The following is an 18886-nucleotide window of genomic DNA, read 5'->3' on the forward strand; positions in this document are numbered from 1 at the left end:
TGATTTGTTGAAAGGAGAAGCTCCAACAATACTCAAATGTCATAACTTCTGTACAAGAGAGTACAAATGTAAACAACACACACAGAGGCTTCTTTCAGTTTCCACCAACGAAATCTACTCATAAGGCTTTGATGAGTTTTATTAAAAGACTTTGCCCAAGGTGCCAAGCAATGGGACTGGACCTAAAATAATATAGATAGGAAGCAAACTTACAAATGAATGAAAAAATACGTTAAACATTTATTTAGCCTAATACTTACATCTATTGACTTCCTTTTTTCAAATAACTAAATAATGGAACAAGGAAAAACAAGTTTGAGAAATAATTTATTAAAAAAAGCAGATAATTTTTTTTCATTTATTTATTCCATTCACTATAAATGCAGTAAGGTAACTACACACAAAAGTTAAATTAGCAGAGCACTGATTTCAAAGCAGAAAACATCTACTTTTCCTTGCAGAATCAACCATTTGATGATGACCGATATCTGAAAGAAATAAACAGATTTGAATAAACAAAATATAAATTCAAGATTACAACTGTCAATGACAAATTGGAAAAGTTACAAATTTACAAAATTTTTTATTTTTCATACACTATAGTCTAAAATTATAGTTTTAGTCACACTTTACTATTTTTGTACTTTGTCAGAGCATTTGGTACAAAAAATGTTATAGAAAGTTATCTATAATTTCAAGTAGGTGCAGATGTAGCTGCATAATTGAGAAGTTTGCTTCCCAAACATGTGGTTTCAGGTTCAGTTTCACAGTGTGGCACCTTGTGCAAATACTTTCTACTATAGCCCTCATCATCATTATCATTTAATGTCCATTTTCCATGCTGGCATGGGTTAGACGGTTTGACTGAAAACTGATAAGCAGGAGAGCTGCACCAGGTTCCAATCTGCTTTGGCATGGTTTCTACAATTGGATGCCCATCCTAACACCAACCACTCTGAAAGTGTAGTGTGTTCTTTTTACTTGCCACCGGCATGGGTGCCAGTTACGAAACACTGGCATCGGCCATGACTGCAATCTCACTTGGCTTGACAGATCTTCTCAAGCATAGTATATTGCCAAATGCCTCAGTCACTTGTCACTGCCTCCATGAGGCCCAAAGTTTGAGCCTTAGGCCAATTAAAACCCTGTAAGTGGATTTGGTAGATGGAAACTGAGAGAAGCCAATAATATGCATGAGTGTTTGCTTGTTTAAGTATTTTTGTGTGTAAATGTGTGTGCATGTGTGTTTTTGTCTTTGTCCTTGTCTTGGCATTACATAAATAATACTGTAAATGAGTACCACCAACATACAATGTCATTCATTTCCATGAGTAAATATCGCCTTGCCTGGAAGCAGGTGACAGCTGGCAACATGAAGAACATCTGGCTATCAAAAATTTGCTTCAATAAAGTCACATCTGATACATGCAAGCATGGATAAGTAGACAGTAAAACAATAATGATGATGTTCATGATTACAGTGTAACAAATTTTTTTCTTTGTTTTTGATCAGTAAGTGTGTCATTTCCTATTTGTTTCTATCTAAAAATGAAAGGAAATTACTACTATTCCCTTCAAACTTTGCTTTTGTCACCTGAACATCGATGTTTTGAAACTGACCTATTTTCCATTCAATTCAGACAGATTCAGCACTGAGTTACTGAAGCAGAAATATCATTATAGCAAATATTCAGCTCACTGTCACAGATTTACTTGTCAGTTGTTTGACCTTAACCACTTGAGCATGTTCCTTAGTGGCTAACAATATGCTTGTCTCTGATCATGAGCAGGAGCAGTGGGGGAGCACCATAGCCATATGTTGAGAGGGATTCTTTGGGGTTTGAATAAATGTAACAAAAGCAAAGTTTGAAGGAAATATTAGCTATGTTTCATACTTTCTAGGGGTAAGCAAATAGGAAATAACAGTTGCTACCAAGGATAAAAATTGTGTTACACAGTGCTATTCAAGACATAAAAAAAGCAGTTTTTATGTCTCTTCTTGCACACTTGCAACCTACTCACCTACACATCACTGCCCTTTCTCTAATTCTTCCCCTGTCAACTGCATTATTGGTATTACTGTTTTCTTGCTTTTCATCCCTTTCTGCAGTCAGCTATTATCTACTCCCCTCTAACTCATCATTAACCACCCTTCAACCCTTGTTTGTCAGTCATTGTTTATCTATTGTATTCACCTTCTCACCCTTTCTCTATCTCTAACCATCCTTCACACACTGCTATACACTCTTGCAATCTGTACATACCCATACACTGTTCTTCAGTCTCCCACTAACTTCTATTCACCTTGTACTTTGAGAGTCCTTCCTGACTATCATGGCTATTTTGTCTCCCTTTCTAGTTCCACACTGGCCACTCATCTACAATGTGAGTAGCCATGTAGCCCCGCCCCACCTCTACAGCAAGAAACCTCTTCTCACACATTTTCTTTTGTTCATCTTGTAGCATAAAGCCACCTCCCTCTCGTCTATAGCCATGCTCAATCAAAGCAGATCTTAGTTTTATGAGCTGCATGACAACCTCACTTGTGGTGATGCTAAAGAAAAAGTACTCCATACACTCAGTAAAGTGGTTGGCATTACAAAAAAACATCCAGCCATAGAACCCATGCCAAAACAAACACTGGAGCACAATGCAGTCTTTGGACCCAGTGAATCCTGTCAAACCATCCAACTCATGGCAGCATGTAAGACAGCCATTAAAAGATGATGACTTCAGAGTTATATCTTTTTTATAACTCAGAGCACTTATTTCTTCAGTTTGTAAGTGCAGAAGACAACTGCATAAAGAAGTACCAATCTAACTGTGGAGGGAACCTGTGGAAGAGGTAGACTCAAGAAAACATGGAATGAGGTAGTGAAGTACAATCTTAGGATGTTGGATCTCACAGAGGCAATGACAAGTGACAGAGACCTTTGGCAATTTGCTGTGCTTGAGAAGACACATCAAGCCAAGTGAAATTGAAGTCATGCCCAGCACTGATGACACATAAAAGGCACCAATTACACTCTGTAGAGTGGATTGCATTAGGAAGGACATCCAGCCATACAAACTAAGCCAAAACAGATTAGAGCCTGGTGCAGCTTTCATGTTTGTAATCATTACTGTTTAATTATTTCTAATTCAAATTGCTTTCATTAACTCTAATTGGTGTTCAGATAGACTAGTCAATAGGCGCAGGAGTGGCTGTGTGGTAAGTTGCTTGCTAACCAACCACATGGTTCTGGGTTCAGTCCCACTGCGTGGCATCTTGGGCAAGTGTCTTCTGCTATAGCCCCGGGCCGACCAATGCCTTGTGAGTGGATTTGGTAGACGGAAACTGAAAGAAGACTGTCGTATATATGTATATATATGTATGAGTATGTGTTTGTGTGTCTGTGTTTGTTCCCCTAGCATTGCTTGACAACCGATGCTGGTGTGTTTACGTCCCTGTAACTTAGCGGTTCGGCAAAAAGAGACCGATAGAATAAGTACTGGGCTTACAAAAAGAATAAGTCCCGGGGTCGAGTTGCTCGACTAAAGGCGGTGCTCCAGCATGGCCGCAGTCAAATGACTGAAACAAGTAAAAGAGTAAAGAGTAAAGAGTATACATAAACTTTACCATTTCAATAATCATTCCAATATGTTACTAATATTTATTTAGCAGGTGTGATAAGTAATGCCATTCTTCCTAGAATTTCATTTTCTCTTACATGTAAGCCTTTAGACGGTTGGCTAAATCTAAAAAATTTTCGAGTACAGAATGCAAACATTTCACTCTTTATGATATATCTTCTATAAGGTGAGAATTATCCATAATCTTTTATTTTTTACTTGCTTCAGTCATTAGACTGCGACCATGCTGGGGCACCACCTTGAATAACTTTTAGACCCCCGTACTTATTTTTTTAAAAACCTGGTACTTATTCTATTGTCATCTTTTGCCAAACTGCTAAGTTACAAGGATGTAAACACATCAGCACTAGTTGTCTAATGGTGGTGGGAGACAAACACACACACATATATATATACGATGGGCTTCTTTCAGTTTCTGTCTACCAAATACACTCACAAGCTTTTGGTTGGACCAAGGCCACTTGCCTAACGAGTTATGTAGTGAAACTGAACCCAGAACCATGTGGTTTGGAAGCAAGCTTCTTAGCACATAGCCACTGTCTTCGATTTACTATTTCTTAATTAGTTACCCATTTTAAATAAGCTTACTATATTTGTTATGTGGTTGGTTTCCTAATAGATACTGCGAACTTCTAAAACTGAAAGGATAGGATTTTTCTCTTTTTTTGAAAGTGCAGAAAGTGTTGCCTCCCTTGAATCATGGCTATGATGCAAAACTTTTAAATTGATTCTATGTATATAAGAAATAAAATAAACTAAATATATACTCTTACATTAGATTAATTTAAATCTTTGTTGTTCAAATGACTAGTTACAGACATTACTTTGCAAATATAAAAAACCCGATGATGGAATAAGGTTTTCGCAGAAAAATGATTTCAGTATTTAAAATTAAGTATTTAAGCTAAAAATTGAATTTAACTATTTAATTAAAATGTTCATTATTACTCATTATAACAGTCAGAATTTCATTAAATAAAATGAAAGTGGGGAAAAAAGCTCGTTTTGAGCAATAATCTTATTGAATTTAGTTGCTGAACCAGAAAGTCAACAGTGATTATTTACTTTCACTATTAGAATAGTCTAGGCTTTCCAACAGCACGAAAGCTTAGTCAAAGAAAATGTGTATGTGCTAAATTAGGGAGAAAATGACATGCAAATTTATTTATATATACATACACATATATGCAGGAGAGAGAATGCATGTATGTGTGTGAGGGAGAGAGAGAGAGAGAGAGAGTATGTGTATAGCATACATAAATACACACCAGATGCAAACTATTCAATGCCCAAGAGATATTTAAATTACAAGATATGCAGAGCCAGCAATTAAAATTGTGTGTGTGTGTGTGTGTGCACGCATGGGCACAACACACACACACACAATGTGCTTCCTTCAGTTTCCATCTACCAAATGTACTCACAAGCTTTTGGTTGGCCCATGGTAACACAATGGAACAGATTCCCAAAACCATGTAACTGGGAAGTGATCTTAAACACATATCTATGCCTACACCTGTGTGTGCATGTATATATATATATATATATATATATATATATATATATACACACACACACACATATATATACACATATATATTTATACATACACACACAAGGTGCATTCCAGAAGTTCTAAAATGTTGTGTTTAGAAGAGGCAGTTATTTTAGATTATTGTAATTTAGTATATCATTGCTATACATCCAATATGCTGACCTGCCAACTTTTGCTATTCCATCACAGCTGACTAGTTTTCAGAATGCAGTCAGGACATTTGGAAGCTCACTATACAATAAAGTTTTGTGTTAAACAGGGCGAAAATGCTACAGAAATTTGTGAAATGCTCAAGATTGTTTATGGATGAATTTTTTTGGTGGCACAAGAGATTCAAGGACAGTAGAGAGGAAGAGAGAAATGGTGAGAGGTGTGTGAGAAAGAGAGAGGGAAATGTTGAAACACCAGAGCTGCAATTTTCTGGATGTACATAGTCACATGGCTATGAAGATAATAAGCATACAGTTTGGAGTAAGAACACTATACACTGCCCAGTCTGGGATTCGATCTCACTACCTCGTGATTGTGAGCCCAATACTCTAACCACTGAGCCATGCACCTTCACTATACACAATAGTCCACACCTTGTTTCCTGTGACTTGATTGTTCCTTAAGCTGAAGGAGAACCTCAAGGGCAGTTGTTTTGAAGATGAAGTTGGCTGTGACAAGGGTCATGAACACCTTCACTTTAGAGAATTTTCATGGGACCTACATGAAGTGGCTGGTGTGCTACAAGTGCACTGAAGTAAAAGGATCTTATTTTGAAGGAGATTAGAGTTTTGTACTTCTTTGAAATTAATACATGTCTCTCCTGATGTGTTAATTTCCATTCACTGAAAATAACAGATGCAAGTTTAACATTCCTTCCAGCATTCTAGAATGGTTATGTTTGGAGTGACTCTGATCATAGTTCTGCTGAATCAAGGCTGAATAGGGATTGATCAATACTAAGACATTAATAAGAAAATTAAAATGATGAAATTAATTAAAATTACTTTTATTCTAACCTAGTAGTTAGTGTGTTGGGCTCATGATCATAATGCTGTTGGTTCAGTTCCTGGACTAGGTAGTGTCTTTAAACTAGGAACATCATTTCATGCTGCTCCAGTCTACTCAGCTGAAAATAACATTTTTTGTGATGATGACTGGTACCACAAGAAAAGTATCAGATGCATGCTGTAAAGTGATAGGCATTAGAAAGGGTATCCTGCCATAAAAACTATGCTCAAGCAGACATTGGCGCATGGCACAGTACTCCAGTATGGAAGCTAGACACTAAATGATGATGATGTAAAAGATTGTGAAAACGATCTAACAGAATTCTTTGAATCAGGTGATTGTTATGACATGACATGAATATAAAAGAGTTTCAAATAATTCACAAAATACTTACTTCTGGAAAGGTATTTGAAACATCCAAGCTATAATGGTAGTTAGCAGTTGTCCCAGGACTTAATGGACAGTGAAGGCCACTGTTTTTACAAGCATCCTCTGGCGATACAGGGAATGGTATATTAATGCCATGTACAATTCCATACACTTTAACTTTGGCAGAATTTATTGAAACTTCTGAAATGAAAAAGTAAAAGAAATTTCAGATGAAATTAATCATCACTTTACACAAAAAATTTGAAAGCAAGTAAGTCAACTAGGTATTTATATGAAAATAGTATTTCTATTCTGATATATTTTACAGTCTACGACAGCACTGAGGGTACTTTTGAATTTTTCCCACCAACCAATCATTTCCCAGACCCTAAACATCCCAGAAAGCAAGGGAGCTCACTGCAACTTTTCTTTGTAAAGGATTTTTAAAAGAAAGAAAGAAAGAAAGTAATAACTATCACCCGAAGAAACACATTTTGCTCATGCATGACCAATATTTAAAGTGAATGATGAAAGTAAATGAAGAGAAAAGTTAGAGGATTGTTTATATGGATGAAAGCTACATTCACAAGAACTATTGTTGGCATGACCCAAATGATGAGCAAGACCTTACAACTATTGGAGGCCACAAAAGACAATGATATTGTTTCATTGTTGCAATTATAGATGCTGATCATAGTATTCTGATAATGATGACTAAAAATAAATCCAAATTTTCTATTCTTTTTCCTTATTTTTCTTACAAATTGTCAAAATATTGCATCAATTCATGATCATACTTTTGCCAGAATTGTGCTATTAAAACCCCTTGGTTTCAGGTTGTAACATCAGAGGTTGTGTTAAAGTTTTTTTAACAAGTTTCATTAGTATCCTCAATGCTGTCACAGACTGTGAAATGTTTTACATCTTTTGTTTCAGTCATTGGATTGTTACCATATTGGCACTGTCTTGAAAGACTTAGTTGAACAAATCACCTCCAGTGCTTGTATTTTTAACCCTGTAACCCTTCATTAGTCACCTCGGTTTTCCAAAAGTGGACAGTCCCCTGGGGTGTTTACACACCCCAATACAAATATGCTCATAGTGTTACAATTATGTGAAATATTGTCATACTGCTGATTAAAATAACATAGCATGCAATCTCCATTACAAAATACATTAAATCAAATCTTGAACTGAAGATACAATTATTCATTGAAATGAAAATATTAATAGATTTATTGCATAAATGTGTGTTGTAAAATGTAGGTGAAATACACCAATACAATAATAGAGAAAAGTTTTAATCATCAAAAACAACCACAATATATTTTCATGAATTGAAATGAAAAGCAAAATCAATGTGAACTCATTTTATAGCCATTACTGTTCACTTTGATTCACCACTGGTTGAAGACAAAGCAACGTCTGCCTCCTACAACAACTGAACAACCATACCACGTTATATACTACATACCCTCACTGAATCAAGAGAGTAATGGGAGGGAGCAAAATAAAAACAAGCTGCTGCCAACTAGGAATTATGAGCACTTAAAAAAATTGAGGCAGGGCTAACAAAACACCCCATGTGGCTAACACAGGGTTAATTAACATATTTCTTTTGAAATGCAATGTCTTTGTTTTAATTAATTTCAAAAATGAACAATTTACCAAAATAACTGCCATTACTAAGATGGTGCTTGAAACATAAATTAACATGAAATTTTGATGGAAGTTTTCAAGTTACGTCACATTAAAACAGAAAATTTATATCAGAACCAAAAGGGTTAAAGTCTGGTACCTATTTCATAGGCCTCTTTCGCTAAATCACTAAATAAACCAACACCAGTTATGGAGTGGTGGTGGTGGTAATACAAATGCATGCACGCATGCACACACACACACACACAGCATGTTTCCACCAACTTAATTCACTTACAAGGCATAGGTTAGTCTAGGGGTATAGTAGAGACACTTGCCCAAGGTGTTGCACAGTGGGAATGAACCCAAAGCCACTTGGCTGCAAAGTGAACTTAACTGAACAGCCATGCCTCTGCCTATATTAATAGGCTGCTGTTTCATATTTTTGCTCGATGGGGTTGATGTTATCTCAGAGGCATCATCATGCATAGAGCCAACCAGACCCACCAGTGCTCTCCATCACTGGCGGTCCTGTGCCAGCTCCTTTGCATCCTCCAAGATGGTGTCAAGCCTCTGGAGATCTTCCCCAATCACATCCAGCCATCTAGTGCAGGACCTGCCACAAGGCTTCTTTCAGCCTGTAGCTGCTACATTGAATGAGAGTAAAATCCTGGTAGGATAATCTAGTGAGAGGCAGAGGACAAGTCCATACCAGCACATGCAATAGATAAACTATTAATATAGCTATGAGCAGCTTTGATATTAATATATCAAATATTAATTTTGTAATTACAAGTTTTAATTACATTCATAACTAATTTTAAAAGGTAATGATAAGGCAAAAATATAACAGAAGTGCACCAGTTTAAATGTGACAAACTCTACAACTGAGTTCAAAAAGACAGCTTTGAATTTCCTTCCACAGAGATCAATAGCAGTAATTATATTTATGCACAAACATGAGGTAAAAACCTCCTTTAGTCATGAATGACCACTTTGAGGTGGGGCACAATTTTGGCCAGGATCATTTTCTAATCAAGCCATAAAAAAATTTTTTAAAACTTTTTCAGGCATGGTCTGTTTTGCTTATCCCCATATATGTCACTAGACAGAATAGGTGTTCTTACTTAACCTCACAAAATGCATGCACTGACCCCCATTCCCCACTGACTGGTTTACTTTGTCCGAATTCATGAATGTGCACTTTTATGTGCTTTTGTGTGCCATGCAGTTATTTTGGTACGTTTTTCTAACAATATAAGCGTTTTTCTATAAAGATTTGCATAATAAAAGGAATGTTATTGGACCAGTGTTGCTAGAACTAGTAGACTGTTGAAAACTATAAACACTCTTCCATAAGCACCCAGTTATAAGAGAAGTCTGGTTTGTAGAAGCAAAGTATGTAGTCAATTGTATAAAATAAGTGATCATTTTTCAAGAAATGTGGATAAGTAGCAACAAATGAAATTGAATGGAAAATTGAAGTTTCATGGTGAGAAATGAATGAGGTGAAACAGTCATAGAGACAGAATTCAATTAGGGAACAACTGAAGAGTAGAGGTTGTAAAAGCAGATTTGCTTTCATAGCCTCACTGACCCAAATATTATTGGAGAAATATTCGGGTCAATGATTTAAGCTTGCCCTGACAACCATTGAACTTGACCAATGATGTAGAAATATTTTTCAGTAAAAGGAATGAAATCACCATGCTTTGTTTGTCTCCCTTAAGGAGAAGTGCAACTATCTTGCTGGAGTATACAGTTCTGCTATTAATGGAGAGCACCCTTTTGAAGAAATATTGGACTGTAAAAGCATTGCTGGTCACTCAGACAACCAAAATGATTACAAAGCCAGAAGACCTCCTTAAATTCATTGTTCAATATGGAGATGAATGCGTTGTTTCAAATTTGCAAGTCAGCATACAAATCATGCTGGCAATTTCTATTTCAATCACCAGCTGCGAGAAGTCTTTCAGTAAGCTGAAATTAATACTTTCGTACACAAGAACCTCTATAAGCCAACGACAACTCAATGATCTCACCCTTTTCAGTGTGGAAAATGATGAATTTGAGATTATGGATTTTAAACAAATTATTGAACAGTTTGCTTCCTTAACCCTTTCGTTACTGTATTTATTTTGAGATGCACTCTGTTTCTTTCAATTACTTTAAATATAACAAAGAATTTAATAAAATAACTTAGTTATCGTTAAACTAGTGTTAGAAACATAAATTGTGACTAAGGCTTGGTGGAAGATCTTAATTCAAGACTTATGAAAACAAGACATTTGTAATCAGAGCCAGAGCCGGTTTCAGCTGGGTTGGTAACAAAAGGGTTAAGATAAAATTGTCATCTTTTGTCAGTTTTTAATTAAATCTTTTATTGCAATTTTTTTAAAACCAGTTATTCATTTTCTCTATGTGAGTTTCCATTTTTTGGTTGGGGTGGGGAGCACAATTCTGATGCTTGCCCTGGGCACCATTTACCCTAGCTGCACCCCTGTATGTATCTATATATATATATATATATATATATATATATATACACACACACACACACGCAACAGGCTTCTTTCAGTTTCTGTCAACCAGATCCACTCACAAGGCTTTGGTCGGCCCAAGGCTATAGTAGAAGACACTTGCACAAGGTGCCATGCAGTGGGACTGAACCAAGAACCATGTGGTTGGGAAGCAAGCTTCTTACCACACAGCCACACCTCAGCTTTTGTTAATTATCTATACGCAAACGTCCCAATTTTCAAATATATCTCACCTGTGAGAGTACTGAAATGTAAATATAATCAGTAGAAAAAAAGTATTAAATATATTTTTAAACAAATACCTATTATTTCTAAAGTTATTTGAAAATTTTAAAAACACAAAAAAGCAAAAACACCAATGCAAAAAAAGATAGTTTAACAGCAGAAGTAGAAATATACTTTACTTGGTGTGAAGGATACATTTAAATGCATTTGACTTCCACGTTTAATCTGACATGGTAGTTTGGTACAGTTGGAGACACTTACACTATCTATGGTAGCCTGATTACTGCCTGGAAGAGAAAGAAAACGATGAAAGGAAAAAATATCACCAACATTTAAATAAACACTGTAATAAGTTCTGTCCCCTTACTTCCCTCGTATTCATAGAAATGGGATAGATTTTCAGCGCAGTATCTCACTAAGCATTATAATTCTGATTTGCTTTATCAGAGAAGTTTTGTTTTCAGATCTCTTCTATTCAATTACTTCCACATTTTTCATGAACCAACTGTCACTAATCTAAGACATTTTCCCCATTCAGTTTGCATCAAATATTCACTCTGTATCTCAATTGTCATTTCTGTTGCAAGTCTGTTGTCTCTCATCTCACTTCCAGTTTTTCTTATCAGTCAACAATCCACAATGCTTTCATACACACAAACACATGTAAGTTAAAGCCTGTTTTCCATGCTGGCATGAGTAGGACAGTTTAAAAGGATCCAGTGAATTGCAGGGCTGCATGTCTCCTTTGGTATGGTTTCTACAGCTGGATATCCTTCCTAAAGCCAACTGCTTTACAGTATATATTGGATGCTTTTTTTTTTTTGTACCACTGGCACTAATGAGGTCCCCAAGTCATCATCATCATTTAACGTCCATATAATGTACTGGTATGGGTTGGGCAGTTTCACAAAAGTTAATAACCCAGAGGACTGCGTTAAGCTCCACTGTCTGCTTTGGCATGGATTTTATAGCTGGATGCCATGGATACTTTTTACATGGCACCAACACTGGTGAGGTCACCAAGTAACTGGCAAGACAAAGATCTCTAAAATGAGATGTGGAGAGGTATTGAGAGAGGTGCCTTTGTGCCAGATGATGAGAGGTTAGTGTATGATAGAGGGACAGAGGTAAGCATCTTGCTGTAGAGGAGATACATGGTTATCCCTGTCAGAGAAATTGAAAGAGTGAGGATAAGAAAGAGCAAGAGATATCAAGAGACAGTGACAATGTGCCAGGATATACTCTCAAGTTTCAAAGGATGCGAATATACATGGAATGGTTGAGAATTGCTCAGGGTGCATGTGTAGGGAGTTCATGAAAGTGCAAAAGGTGAGAAGGAGAGAGGAAAATGGGTTGTGAGTGGTGGAACAGGTATATAAGGGGGATACAACTGGCAGATGGAAGACAGAACAGTGTTGGGCTGCAGGAGTGGAGAGGGAGAGATAAGCATAGTACATGAAAAAGAGATGTAGTTTGGGGCATTAGGGTAGGGTGTGTGAATTAATGTTACATGTAGGTGGAGTATACAGTGCTTACACAGAACTTAGTTTCACTGAGGTGGGTAAGTCTTCTCAAGAACCTCATATCACCGGACATCTCAGTCCACTATCATCTCCTCTGTGAGGCCAAACATCTTTACATCAGCCCTCACTACTTCATCTTGTCTTCTTGGGTCCTCATCTTCCACAGGTATTATCCACTATAAGTGATCTACCGTCATTCATATGTATCACATTACCAAACCATGGTAGCCGTCTCTCTTGCATGCTACACCTGATTCCTCTAATGCCCAACTTTTCAGCACATTTGCACCTTGTCATGCATACATACTGATGTTGCTCATCCAACAAAGTATACTTGCTTCATTCCTCTCCAGTCTATGTATGTTGTCTGCATTCAGGATTCACATCTCACTACAGAGGAACATAGCTGTTTATACACAAGCATCATACAAACTGCTTTTCACTCTAAAAGAAAAGCTTTTGTTGCCAACAGAGGTGATAGCTCTTTGAACTTCCTTCATCCTATTCTTTCAGAACAACCTCCAATACTTGTTAATTTGGTCATCTAGGTAACAGAAACTATCTATAAACTTAAAGGAGCCTCCTGGCTCTATATTTGGAAGACTCTTCTATGCATACTCCACATTTAGTAACCTTTCATAATGGCATTTCCATTTATCTTCTCTGAATCACTATGTGCAAGCATACCTTGATCCATTCACACACATTTCTTACCCACAACATCTTTATTTTCTTTAATACACTGCTTTGCAATCCTGAAAACCTCATGCTGTAGAACATTGGCAAATCTCTTACAGCTATTCCTTTTGCTATGTAAACCTGTTGTCTAGCCTCCCTTCTGGCTACTTGATATAATTCTCAGCTACCACCTGTTTTCCAGGCCTGTCTGTTTTTATATCACTGTCTACCACTATATCACCCTCATCCTGACTGGAATTTTACAGTAGTTACATATTTGGTCTGTAGTCCTCAGTAGATTGTCCTACAGGAACTTTCAATTGTCTTCTAAGTTATATGTCTAACTCCTCTTTCTCATCTTCACAAGCTTCTATTAGTATGACCCTAAATTTTTGCCAGTTTACTGGATCTTTGAGCTTCTATAGCCTTCTTTTCCAGATTGGCTAGTTTCTCCAAACCCTTCAAGCTCTAATTCTGAAGTCACTGACTAATCACCTCTGTTGGATTGTACATTCTTCACCTGGGAAAGGTTTTACCTTTGCAAGCATCTGTCTATCTCATTGCCTGGTGAGGATATAATCAACTTGGCTTATGTGCCCACCAAACTAATAGGTAATCAGGTGGCTGGCTGGCTGGTTTCCTGAAGTTAGGGTTGCAGACTATGAGATCATTTGCAGCACAGAGATCATTTGAAATCACAAACTAAGATTTTCCTCAGGAAATTGGACGCTGAACATCCCTTTGAAGAGTTCGGGTCTTCCTTGATAAATAAAACATATGCATACATACATACAGTCCATTTCCTTGTTTAATTCTATGTTTTCGTTTCTCGTTGTGTTCTACTTTTATTTGTGGTGTCCTGTACTCCTATATATATATGCATATATATATACATATAGATGTAGGTATGTACATATATGTATGTATGTATGCATATGTTTTATTTATTAAATTGTTATTATATGACTGAACGCCTCGCGTTGTTTTCTTATTCTCCAAGTAAGTTTTTATATATATATATATATATATATATGGTAGAAGGACCTGAACGCTTCAAAGGGATGTTTAGCATCCAAGTTCCCGAGGAAAATCCTAATTTGTGATTTCAAAAAGATTATATTTTCCTCAAAGTTAAGTGGGGAAAACACTGATCTTATGAATTTTCTTAAGTCCCACCCACCTACACTGTTGCTTTCCGTACGATTTTGTTTTCAGATTCGTTTCCTACATGAATGTGAAATAGAAAGATACCCATTTTCCTCAAAGTTACGAGGGAAAAACATCGGATCTTGTGAATTTTCCGAAGTCCTCTCCCTATCCCCTCAGAAAAGGTTTTCCTCACAAATTCCTTTATAATCGTAATCTATACCGTTTGAAAGGTATTTATATAAAATTTCATTAAAAAAAAAAAATTTTCCTAAAAGTTATGAAGGAAAAACATCAGATCTTGTGAATTCTCCGAAGTCCTCTCCCCAACCCCCGTTGCTTTTTGTTTTCATATTCGTTTCCTCCACCTTTTTTTACACCCGTTGCACTGTTTTTTTTTTCATTTTCGATCTCGTTTCCGAGTAATAATGTCAACATTAACCTAAAATTTTCAGGATTTGATAGAATCAAGATATTTTATATAGGCTCGAAATGTCAAAGACTCTCTCGTTCTTCCAGAGCGTCAAATACGCTTGTTCATTGTTCCCTCACTTGTCTTCGTTTTTTGTTTACTGTAAATTCAAACTACTATATAAGCATTAGCTATCTTCCATAATTTGAAAATTAAGTACAATTATGCACTTATAATTTGAATTCTCAGGTTTTCGTTTGTTACAAGGATTTTTTTTTTTAATTTCCCCCTCCACCCATCCAACGTTATTTTTTATCTTGTTACTGTCACCAAATAACTTTTTCTACTACAGGCACAAAGCCCGAAATTTTGAGGGAGGGGAACTAGTCGATTACATTGACCCAGTGGTCAACTGGTACCTATTGACTGACCCGAAAGGATGAAAGGCAAGGTCGACCTCGGCAGAATTTGAACTCAAACTGTAAAGACGAGTAAAATGTCGCCAAACATTTTGTTCGGCTCACTAACGATTCTGCCAATGCGCCGTCTTTACTGTCAGCAAATATACGTTTGTTCGCGTGAAGAGTACCTATTCTTTAGTGGCTTTCAGTTCTGACTGTTTTTATACCAAACAACCATCATAAAGACAATAACAATGAGGTATTAAACTATATTTTAGAAGTGTATGGGGAAATAGATCAAAGGGGACTTTTACGCGGTTGCTCCAACTGCTAGAAATAGTAGTCAAATCTCCTACAAATTATACAGTATTGTCTTGCAAGAATAGCACTTGAATGTGATCCTAAGATAAAGAAAAATACAGGATAGTCATTGATCAGGATGCTTTTGATCAGAAGTTTGCAAGTTCAGAGCCAACCTGAGCTAAACAACCAGAGTGAAAAAGGAACCAATATACAAACTTTACTGAACATGAATTTTTTTTCCCCCCAATATTTCTATAGCAAGGTTTCGCCTCGTAGCGACTTTTAATTGAAAGTGATGATAGGGCATTCAGCATTACGTTTAGGATTATAAAAAGAAATATGTTAGTGTTACGCTCACGCAATTCAAAATTGAAATATTTATAACCTGGAAGCGAAATAGTAATTACATGGAGCAAATCAAGAATTTATAAATATGTAAATAATATATTACCACAATCTTCGAAGACTAAAGAACCTTTGGCGAAGGCTAAAGTTGACATAACAAGTAACAAACTCCAAAACATGCGACCCGATGCCATCGTCATAATTTAGGAACTGTTCGTCAACTTAATACCGAAGATTAAGAGTGCGTGTTCCGAGTTGAAAATTCAGTTAGCAGTGTTGATTAACCAATATAAGGACTGTATGAAAGGGAGCGGAAAAATAAACCATTGAGGAATGAAAGCAGATATGAACAACACAGTTGTTATTGAGTCAGAATCGGTTTATTTATAGTGTTATTATAAGCAGCGAAGTGAGAAGAGGTGTAGCGAGTAAGAAAAAGAAAACGTAAGCTTGACAGTGTGAGGGAAAAGAAATGAGAAAAGCAAAGTAAAAAGTATGATAATAGTAATGGTTGGAGGAAAGGAGCAAAATACTAACACCAATAATGATCAGGGGAGGGAATAAAAGAACATAGTGTGGCGTGATCTGCTAAATGCATTTGTATAGGAGAGATAAAGAACCAATGGATGCGTCATAGAAACGGCTGAGAAATACGAGTAGGTGGAGATAAAAGAAAAGAAAAAGTTCACCTTCCTTTTAGATTTCAAGCACTCCCTGAGAGAGTTTTTGACTACTAAATGCTTGAATGATTTTAGTTGATGAAAATATTTCTATCTACGTTACTTACTTATTTTTTCATTCGCAAAATATGCTAATACGAACTGATAACCGCTAACTTTATCGTATGAATTATGCTTCAGTTTTTTTTTTTTTTCAAGGCTCTAAAACCCTGAACAAATGGAATTAAACATTAGTTTTTCAGTCAACACTTTAATTGCTGTACCAAAAGTGTTAAACGAATCAAAAAATTAGAGTATAACTTACGTATCATGCCAAGATCAGATGATGATCAAAGTGTATTACTCTGACTGGGCCTTTTCCATCGCCTCCACGTTGTACTGGCTGTCCTTCATAAACATCAGCCTCTCAAAGTTACCAACTGACAGGGTGGTTCTCTTGGCCCTCAAAATATCTTTGCCTATAGAGAATAGGTGCTCAACTACGGCACTGGATGGGATGGCAGTGTTATATTTGGTGAACGGGTTGATCAACACCTACTCACCCAAAAAGGCAAGTTCAGTAAAGACCTCCTTCGAGACGGTATCCAGCCAGGTCTTCACCAAGTTCTGCGCCTTGGACAACAGTGACCATGTTTTTCCGCTTTATTTCTAGCCCCAAATGCTATATTATTTTTATATCTAGCACTATATCTTTCTCGTTTCTAAGTTAAGGGTAAAAATAAAACAACCATGCTAAACACAAGTGATCTTTGCACACAGATGCACAAAATGATGGCAATTAAATAACGACAGCAGAGTGCACAACAAACATCAGTGATCTGACTGTCACCTGTACTCTTGACAAGAGATGCCAGTTAGTCTTTTATACCTACCAGGCTCGTTTGTATTAGCACAAGGTGCTGGGTAATTTTTCATTCCTTTAAAAAAAAAGTAGAATGGAAACTTTTCATAGATTGGAATTTAGATCCTAATCTCTACAGAAATTTATTTCAAGAAAACATTGAATTTGAATTACTTTTATGATCATAGATAACAACTCGGGCTGTAACCTTTGAGCCCATATCAGGCGCGTCAGGCACCTCTAAGACAACTGCCAGATGCTGAACTGCAACCAGGCTCAATAAAAGGAGCCTGAGTTATTGGTTGAAAATACATAGTTGAAGTCAGTGTTGGTAGAAATTAAATCAGCTTGCAAATACAAGCTCACTTTACTAAATTTATACTTGGGCTAAACCTGAACAGCCTGAGTGCCGGAGTTGCCACTGATATACATACATACTTACATACATACATACATATACATGCATGCATGCATATATATATATATATATAGATAGATAGATAGACAGATAGATAGATATGTATATGTATATATTAAAAAAAACATAAATTCAGTGAAGAAACACACTCTAAGAAAGAGCAGTCTATATTTTTATCTGGTGAAGGCCAGTTTATGGGGTTACCCTGGGTTTTCTGTCTTAAGCCATCAGGCATTGGGGTCTGACAATGCGCCATAGAGTTGAACCCTTTGTGGACGGGAAACCCAGAGTAACCCCATAAACCAGCCTTCACCAGATTATCAATTGCTGTTTTTACTGAGATCTCCCTTTTTAGTAGAAGAAATAGCTATAACTCTTTGACTGCTATTTCTAAATTCGGTATGTGGTAAGGCAATTCGTTGCTAAACCCTTTATTGCTATATATATATATATATATAATCTAAGAAATAATAATGTAATCTATATGATTATTGATTGAAAAATATGGATTTCTACTTTTTTATTTGTTAATGATAATTTAGATATCTCTTTCTCTCTTTTCTCTTTTACTTGTTTCAGTCATTTGACTGCGGCCATGCTGGAGCGCCACCTTTAATCAAGCAACTCGACCCCGGGACTTATTCTTTGTAAGCCCAGTACTTATTCTATCGGTCTCTTTTGCCGAACCGCTAAGTGACGGGGACATAAACACACCAGCATCGGATGTCAAGCAATGCTAGGGGGACAAACACAGACACACAAACATACACATACATATATATATACATATATCCGACAGGCTTCTTTCAGTTTCCGTCTACCAAATCCACTCACAAGGCATTGGTTGGCCCGAGGCTATAGCAGAAGACACTTGCCAAGCTGTCACGCAGTGGGATTGAACCCAGAACCATGTGGTTGGTAAGCAAGCTACTGACCGCACAGCCACTCCTGCGCCTGTACATTTATTTAATTATTCTTATTATTATAATTATTATATGTGAACTAAAATCGAAAAGTATTTTCTATCTATTTACTCTATTTTTTTATCTTAAATTTTTAACATGATAAATGTATTATAGACACCTGGTCCTACTTTTTAGGTTTCAAATTTAGTTAACGGAGTTTCTTCTATAAGAAGAATCATGATTTTATTTCTTTAAGAAATATTGTTTAATTCTAT

At 36.4% G+C, this 18886-nt stretch overlaps 1 protein-coding gene across 1 annotated transcript; it reads right to left on the bottom strand.

Moving 5' to 3' along the window:
- Nucleotides 1–317: 317 nt before the first annotated feature.
- Nucleotides 318–16193, bottom strand: LOC115217087 (NPC intracellular cholesterol transporter 2). The gene is made up of 4 exons (XM_029786680.2): nucleotides 15874–16193; nucleotides 11139–11246; nucleotides 6582–6757; nucleotides 318–488 (listed from the first exon to the last, which is right to left on the bottom strand). The coding sequence occupies exons 1-4, from the start codon at nucleotides 15965–15967 to the stop codon at nucleotides 408–410; spliced, it is 459 nt and encodes a 152-aa protein (XP_029642540.1). The 5' UTR covers nucleotides 15968–16193; the 3' UTR covers nucleotides 318–407.
- Between the last annotated feature and the right edge of the window lie 2693 nt (nucleotides 16194–18886).

Source organism: Octopus sinensis, linkage group LG11, assembly GCF_006345805.1.
Source record: "Octopus sinensis linkage group LG11, ASM634580v1, whole genome shotgun sequence".
Taxonomy (NCBI): domain Eukaryota; kingdom Metazoa; phylum Mollusca; class Cephalopoda; order Octopoda; family Octopodidae; genus Octopus; species Octopus sinensis.